General features: G+C 38.0%; 1 protein-coding gene across 4 annotated transcripts in view; it reads left to right on the top strand.

Moving 5' to 3' along the window:
• Positions 1-76: 76 nt before the first annotated feature.
• APAF1 (apoptotic peptidase activating factor 1) overlaps positions 77-8,161 on the top strand; it is a 33,451-nt gene continuing 25,366 nt past the window's right edge. For 2 of the 4 annotated variants that reach the window (XM_035336544.1, XM_035336554.1), the window contains exons 1-9: positions 77-204; positions 664-739; positions 2,107-2,278; positions 2,569-2,758; positions 4,047-4,244; positions 5,236-5,419; positions 6,240-6,352; positions 6,883-7,014; positions 7,385-7,623. In XM_035336544.1, the coding sequence (XP_035192435.1) occupies positions 2,141-2,278; positions 2,569-2,758; positions 4,047-4,244; positions 5,236-5,419; positions 6,240-6,352; positions 6,883-7,014; positions 7,385-7,623 (1,194 nt within the window). In that variant the 5' untranslated portion in view covers positions 77-204; positions 664-739; positions 2,107-2,140. The remainder of the gene's footprint in view (positions 205-663; positions 740-2,106; positions 2,279-2,568; positions 2,759-4,046; positions 4,245-5,235; positions 5,420-6,239; positions 6,353-6,882; positions 7,015-7,384; positions 7,624-8,161) is intronic. The other 2 variants (XM_035336527.1, XM_035336536.1) reach the window with 2 other exon arrangements.

Genomic DNA, 8,161 nt, shown 5'->3' with positions numbered 1-8,161 from the left:
CCGAGGCCTCCGCCGCGTCTCTGCGCCGGGCTCCGGGCGTTGTGCGCCGCGGGGCGGGGCGGGGGCTGCCGCCGGCACCGGGACGGCCCCGCCGCTCCGCCCGCCCCCGGGCCCGGAAGGAGGAAGCGCCCGTGGGCCGCCGCTCGGGCGGTGAGCGGCTGCTGCTCCGGGCGAGGCCTCGTTGCTGGTGGCTCCAAGCGGCAGGTAACCGGCGTCGCCCTCCCGCATCGGGGGAAGAGCGGCCGCGGCCCCGTGGGGGCGGCCGTGTCGTGGCGGGGTGTGGGGAGGTGGCTGCGGCCGCTGCGGTTTTTGTTCTGGTTTCGCTGCGCGGCTGGGGAAAGGGAAAGAGAAAGCTCCTGCAGCCCGCCCCGGTGCGCCACCGGCTTCGGTACCTGCCCGGGAGTGCGGGGGAAAGGAGCAATTTGTGTCTTGGTCAGTACTGGAAAATCTTTCCCCCCAAAATAGCTTTCATTTTGGAAGCGTGTAAACGTATGCTTGTGCACCGGGGGCTGCCGAAGGAAGGTTTAGCCCAGCCTTTGGCAGCGTTGGGTGCTCCGTCGTGTGTCCATGGATGGTATTGGAGTGCACCTGTGGGGAGGCCTGGAGCGGGAGGTCGTTGGGTTGATGTTGTGGGAGTCTGTGAGGGTTTGTTTTCTGTTGTAGTTCGGCCCAGTGCTGCCAACTGCAAGAGCAGTCCTCGTGCCCCCATTACACGATCCAAGGACTTCAAAATTTTGAGGTACGTAGGGTGAAGTGAGGATACACAGAAACAATTAGCAGGTATGTGAGAAGCTTGCACAGGCCATGAATCTTTAGTTCTGCAAGTTCTTGTAAACATAAGGTGACAGAAATGTGGTAAAGGACCTCAATTAATGTTTTTGAGTCGTCACCCCCAAAATTATCAGTACATATCTGTTTTTTTTTTTAATGGAAACTTCTATGCACACAGTGTGTATGTGTAAGTGGTTTACTATGAGTATCATTAGTTGTTAAAGAGTGAAGTCTTTGTATGTATAGTCTTTATATGTTTACATGAAGTCTTTATATATATATATATATATTTATATGAGCTTTATATGCCTCCAAGTGGAGCAGTTGAGAAAATCATAGAAACATTTAGGTTAGAAAAGACCTTTAAGATCATCTAGTCCAACCGTTAACCTATCCCTGCCAAGTCAACCGTTAAACCATGTCCCTAAGCTCCACATCTACACAGCTTTTGAAGACCTGCACAGATGGAGACTCAACCACTTCACTGGGCAGCCTGTTCCAATGCAGCACAACCCTTTCAGAGAAGAAATTTTTCTTAATATCCAACCTTAAACCTCTCCTGGCAAAATTTAAGGCTGTTACCTCGTCTTGTCACTTGGTACATAGGAGAAGAGCCTGATTCCTACCTTGCCTCCTTTAAGGTAGTTGTAGAGCATAATAAAGTCTGCCCTGTGTGCTTCCTTTCCTCCAGGCTAAACAACCCCAGCTCCCTCAGCCGTTCTTCATAAGACTTGGTCTCCGGACCCTTCACAAGCTTCATTGCCCTTTGGGCATACTCCAGCACCTGGATGCCCTTATAGTGAGGGGCCCCAAACTGAATGTTGTATTAGACTCTAGTAGATTAATTATGGTAACATTCATCTGGATGTTTTGATTTAAGAGAATAGCATCTGGTATCTATATAATACCTGAAGACTATTATGCATGTTCACAGTACCTTGTGAACTATTAAAACTTAAATATTTAATGTACCTTTTTTATTCTGTTGAAGAGGAATGATACTAAATTTCCTCTGTATTTTCTTGATGCTACTGTGCTGTCCAGCCAAGCTGGACCAGTAGGACTCAAGCAGTGTAACTAAACTTATGCAACAGTAGTATAAAAATCATTTTATCAGAACAGAAGTGAAAAACAACTAAATTGTTTAAATTTCTGCAGTTTGTAATAGCAACTTGCCTGAAGATTCACTCTGTTTTTCATTAACGCATCTGCTCTGCTACTTTTTCCAACTCTAACATAAAAATTAATAAGATACTTTAAAACTGTTTTCATTGTACTTGTAAGTTATGTTCTGGTTCCAGCTTGACTTTTATTTATTTTTTTTCTTTTCTGAAGACACACTGAAGAAACAAAGACACGCCGAGGAAACATGGATGTGAAGAGTAGAAATTACTTACTTATGAATCGTCAAGCTCTGGAGAGAGACATCAAGACCTCTTATATTATGGATCATATGATAGCTGACCAAGTACTAACATTACAGGAGGAAGAGAAAGTGAAACAACAGGTAGAATCATTTTTCACTGTTTTTTTTAAATCTCCCTAGGCTGCTTACGTGTTTTATTGTCCCTTTTAAAAATAATTATTTCTGCCTATCATTTCTGGATTCAGTAAATTCTTAATGGTAAGCATTGCTTGCAGTTTTTATTGTGCTTCATCAGGTTGAGCTGAGGGCTTGCTCAAACTGAAGCTTGTTTCTGTAACTATAATCTTGGTCTATAACTGACAGAGAGATAGATTAGATGATTTCTGAAGTCTCCCAGTTTTGTATAACATCTGTTTTAATATTTATTCTAGAACACACAGAAGGAGCGAGCATCTATGCTAATAAACATTATTCTTACAAAAGATAATAATTCATATAGATCCTTTTATAATGCACTACTTCATGAAGGGTACAGAGATCTTGCTGCACTTCTTCAGGATGGCATTCCTGTCTTCTCCTCTGGTAATGGAAAGAGTTCTCTGGATGGAATGACTTCTTATGGTAAGTGTAACTACAGCAATCCATGTGCTTGAAAGTAAAGAGAAGTTGTATTTTTATTCCTTGCTAAATGACTATCTATAATACCTGTTCCAATGAAGCAGGAGTAACCAATAAGTGCATTCATTTGCTTTGCTAGCACAGTAATCGATATTCCTGTATTTCATATATTTAATACGGTAGGAGAGGATGGTTATGACTTTTGTAGGTCATCTTGAAAATGTTATTTAGTAATGTGTATTTTACAAGGCTGGAAACTTCCTGTTTTTTTGTAAATTGTAACATTTTACTTAAGTTGAAAAAAGACTCTTACGTGTATATATTAAAGAAATTGAATCTAACATTCTAACTAGCTGCATCCTCCAAAATTCTGACGTTTCCCCTGAAGATTAACCTATATTTTCTCACCAGCAAACACCAACAGTTGATCTAATTACTTAGTTATTTCTTTCAACCAGATCTTTTAGTTACTCTAAGTTCCTAAACTTAAGTTGTCGTTATTGTCATCTTCGATTGTTATAAAATAAATTGGTAGTTTCTAATGGAATGAGCCTTCTTACTGCATTCACTAAATAACGAATCTTACAGTATATTTTTGGCACTGTACATTTTAAGAAGCAACATAGAGACGTGTTTTTTGATTACTTGCATAAGATTTACTGAAGTTAATTAGTATAATATGCACGACACCTTGCAGTCCATTTTGTGGCCAGCAGTGGACAGATCAGGTGCCCATTTACTTTCCTGCTATGCTTTAGCTGCCCTATTACAAGTCCTGCTGTCTTAGCTTCAATCAAAGGAAGGCTGGCAGGGACCGCAATGCTGTGTGCCACAAAGTAAAAACCCTACATAGCATATTTTCTTTGCTGCTGTGTCCTTGGGACAGTAACTTCTGGCTGAGAAAGTGACTTGACTGTTGGGAATAGTGATGTTGAGCTCCTGTGTTTGTTTGCCATAGTTTCTATTGGTGTTGTTAATTTTATTCTCCCTTCTTGGGATTGATGTAACTAGGTCTAGCTTGCAGAATATATAGTTAATAATTGGGACACTACTGTAGGTGAGAAGTTGGTACCTGGTTAGTAATTTATGTCAAACAAGCACTATTTTTTCAGTATCTGGTAGTGTTAGTCCAGTAGCTTTAAGAGCATTTGTATGGGACATGAGCTAGGGGAAAGAGGTCACTAGATATTGGTAGAGAATTCTTTGTTTTGTTTCTACTTTGCTTTGTTTTGAAGAGCTGTCATATTTAGAAATTACTTTTCATTTTCACGTTTCTTGTTTTTAACTTCAGTTAAGACAGTTCTCTGTGAAGGAGGAGTACCACAAAGACCGGTTGTGTTTGTCACTCGGCCAAAACTGGTAGATGCTATTAAACAGAAACTGTACTGCTTGGGAAGTGATCCAGGCTGGGTCACAGTTTATGGAATGGCAGGCTGTGGGAAGACTGTTCTAACAGCAGAAGCTTTAAGGGATCACCAGCTCTTGGAAGGTACTTTTATAGAAACATCTCTGTTTTTATAGATTGCTAGAAGTATACACATATTGGGTGTGTATGATTAAGTATTTTTATGTCATCTTAAAAGTAATTTAGTATTTATGTTGTTAAATTCCATAGGTGGTTTTGAAATATTTGCTTGCAAGTTATAGCTTTCATAGTCATTTTTGCTCTAGGACCATTAATATTTTACTAATGTAAGAAAAAAGATTGAGAATAGCTTTTCACCACAGAATCTGCTTTGGTTTATGAGAGTAGATACACCCGTAATGAACTTGAAATTGTTATTTCTGTCAGTGTAAAATGTAAAATAATCATTTTAGTCTTTATTCCTTTTGCACTCTGCTTGTTGAGTCAGACTTTTACCCATGCTATGTGAGTTTAAAAAGTCATGCTCAAACTGTAACAGATTTTAATAATGACACATTTGTGGTGTGATTATACTAGAATTATGTTAGCTTACAGTCAGTGTATCATAAATGAAATAATTTACTAGTATTTTTTCTGCATAGGACACTTGGAGGAGAAAATGCAACTGAGATAATAGAAAACATGATAGAGAATACAGCATCCTCTGCTGCAGCTGACTCCTCTAGATGCTTTCTTACTCACTGTTTTGTGATGATTTCACATCCCAGTCCCTTTCTGAAGAGTGAAAACAATGAATGCTGAGTCAGAGTAGCAGGAAGGTTGGATGCAGAAGGATTTGTCAAGGGTTAGGCAGGAATGCAAGTAGAGAGGAGGGGCAGCATCATTGGCAGTGTGAATTCTCTGTGGGAACTTGCCCTATGGAGCCTGTTCATTTAAAAATAAAAAACAGTAGTCTTGTTGAATCGTGTGTTAACAGTAGAGTTTTAAGGTTGGCTTGCAATAGACTTTGCAGTTTATATTTTAATTTAAATTGAATTCTTGATTGGTATTCTAAGCTGCTATAAGTACTTCTAGTTTTAATGTAAGGCATGATTAACATTGTTGTTCCTGTCAGATTACTTTCCAGGAGGAGTTCACTGGATCTCTGTTGGAAAACAGGACAAAGCAGGGCTCCTTATAAAACTACAAAATCTCTGTAGTAGATTAGAACATGACTCTACTCTTTCACAGAGACCACCACTTAACATTGAGGAGGCTAAAGATCGTCTTCGTTTGCTGATGCTACGCAAATATCCCAGGTGATGTCAGTAAAACGAAACATTATTCGTTTACTCGGAAAGTTTTGTCAGTTACTTTGGTCTAATCATCTAAAGTGTCTGTGTTATGTTTACGTGTTTCTCTTTCTAAAAAAAAAAACATAAGAGAACATCCTAACTCTTTCATCTTTTGCTTTCCCTTTTTCTGTTTTCCTGTAGAATCATTAAGGTTGGAAAAGACCTCCAAGATCATCTTGTCCAGCCATCTCCCTACCAATGTCACCCACTAAACCATGTCCCTAAGCACCATGTCCAACCTTTCCTTAAACCGGGGCCAGTGACTCCACCACCTCCCTGGGCAACCCATTCCAATGCCTGACTGCTCTTTCTGAGAATAAATTTATCCTAATTTTTGAGTTAAAAGTACCAAAATTTCTGAGTTAAGAGGAAGTTGAAATTGTTTATCTCACAAAGTTTATCTCTAGCTTGTGTCAATCAGAATTCTTTAAAAAATGGAGTAAATATTTCTGATTTTCTTGACATCTTCTAATGGAAATATTCTTCAAAACTTTATCAAGTGCACTTCAATTGCAGCCATAAATGGTAAAAATTGGAAAAAAATGGTAAAATGGTTAAAAAACGTAAAAGCAATAAATATGAAAAACTTTATTCTGGAGATACTTGCATTCAGCTTTTTACCACAATGTTTAAAGCCCTCTTAAGATACCTTACATGTTAGTGGAAGAAAATTATTAAGTGGTATGTTACTAATTCTGAAAATGTTCTTTCATTATTAAGATGAAATACTGTGTCTTATTACTAATAGTTGATCTGAAATCTGCAATGTTTTTTCTTGCCCTAGGTCTCTTTTGGTCCTAGACGATATTTGGGATTCCTGGGTATTAAAAGCATTTGATAATCAATGTCAAGTTCTTATCACCAGCAGGGACAGGAGTGTAACAGATGCTGTGTCTGGTAAGGAACAGTTTCTTATCCTGCACTACAAATTGTGGTTGTATATGTATGCAGTTTGGTTTTGTGAGCTTTTAAAAGAATCTGACAGAACCTGTGTCTGTCAACTTGTACACAAGTGACAAAGTTTTAGAAGACTGTTCTCTAAGACCTTATGCTCTTACATGAAATACATGTTAAATGTTATCCTAAAAGTTCAACATCTACATTGAAGAGTGCAGTGATTTTCAGTGGGATAAATCAGCCTGTGTGATGCTGCTGCTGTTAAACTGATCACAGTATGAAGAATTCACTGCTATGACATGCACATAATGCAGTTGTAACTACTAGATTATAAATCATTTTTTTTCCTTAATGAAAACTTGATTATTTACTTATACTATTTTTATACTATTCCTAGTACTAAGCATATTAAAGTACCATGCATAAAATCATGAATCAGATCCTTTGCTCCAGATTTTTATCAGAAAATAGTCTTCATTTCCACAGCATTAAAAAAATTATTTTATTTTTCCCTATGTTTCTGTGTCTAGGCAATAAATATGAGATTCATGTAGAAAGTGGACTTGCACATGAGAAAGGACTGGAGGTTTTATCCCTGTTTGTGAATATGAAAATATCAGAACTGCCAGAACAAGCTAACTGCATTATAAGAGAATGCAAAGGTATGATACTGTCCACTTTTTAACTTACGAATGGATTTTTTCTTCTGATTTGACTTAAAGAGGAGAGAACATTCCTTGATACTGTATCCCTTAAGTAAAACACAAGTGTTTGTTGGATGCCTTCTGTTTCTTTAAACAAAAGCATCTCATGATGATTTTTCAAGTAGTTCTCTTCAGTGTATTTTTCTTCAGTATACTTAGAATAATTTGGTGGGTTTGCAGATGTCTACGTGGATAACATGTTTTGTTTGTTCTCTACACCTCAAGAATTTTACTGATAAATTGGGAAAATTACCTGATTTATTCAACCACTAAACTATTGAATTGTTCCTCGAAAACCTCTAAGATTAAATTAACTTTCTTCCCTCAGGTTCTCCTCTTGTGATATCCTTGATAGGTGCATTATTACGAGACTTCCCCAGTCGCTGGGAGTACTATCTCAAACAGCTGCAGAACAAGCAATTTAAAAGAATAAGAAAATCTTCGTCTTATGATTATGAAGCCCTTGATGAAGCAATGTCCATAAGTGTTGAGCAACTGGATAATGATTTTAAAGACTACTATAAAGACCTCTCTATTCTTCCAAAAGATGTTAAAGTACCTACTAAGGTAATAACAGAAATGCAGTGTGGGTTTTTTTGTTGTTGTTGTTTTGTGTGTATGTGTTGGTCTGTGGTCCTTGTGGACCCCATTCCACTTGGGATATTCCGTGATTTTTAGTGAGTTAGAAGCAATGAATTAGTAATAACATTTGTAATTGTGTACAACTTGTCGTATTCAACATAATAATAAATGGTAGATTGGATCCATTGTTATATCATGACTTTTATTGTTAGTAGTGAAACTAAAAAATTTAACTGACTAAACTTGTTCATAATGTTGGTTTAATGTGCACTGTATGTATAGCTCTTCAGTTAGTTGTACTAACTAGTAATTGAGTTCTCTGAGGGCTTGAGAACTCTTATGAAATTTGTCTTTCTTAAAAAAAAAAAAAAGATATGACCACTGTAAGTCAGCACAAATGGACAAATGAAGGGGTAATTTGTGTTATCTGTCATACCATAGTCTGGTATGAAAGAACTGGTAACTTACTGAATTTACTACAGTTTGTAAAATGTCTATAATTTTAACCATGTGTTTTGTTGTC

This window comes from Oxyura jamaicensis, chromosome 1, assembly GCF_011077185.1.
Source record: "Oxyura jamaicensis isolate SHBP4307 breed ruddy duck chromosome 1, BPBGC_Ojam_1.0, whole genome shotgun sequence".
NCBI classification, from domain to species: Eukaryota; Metazoa; Chordata; class Aves; order Anseriformes; family Anatidae; genus Oxyura; species Oxyura jamaicensis.
This window is presented reverse-complemented; position numbering and strand designations above follow the sequence as displayed.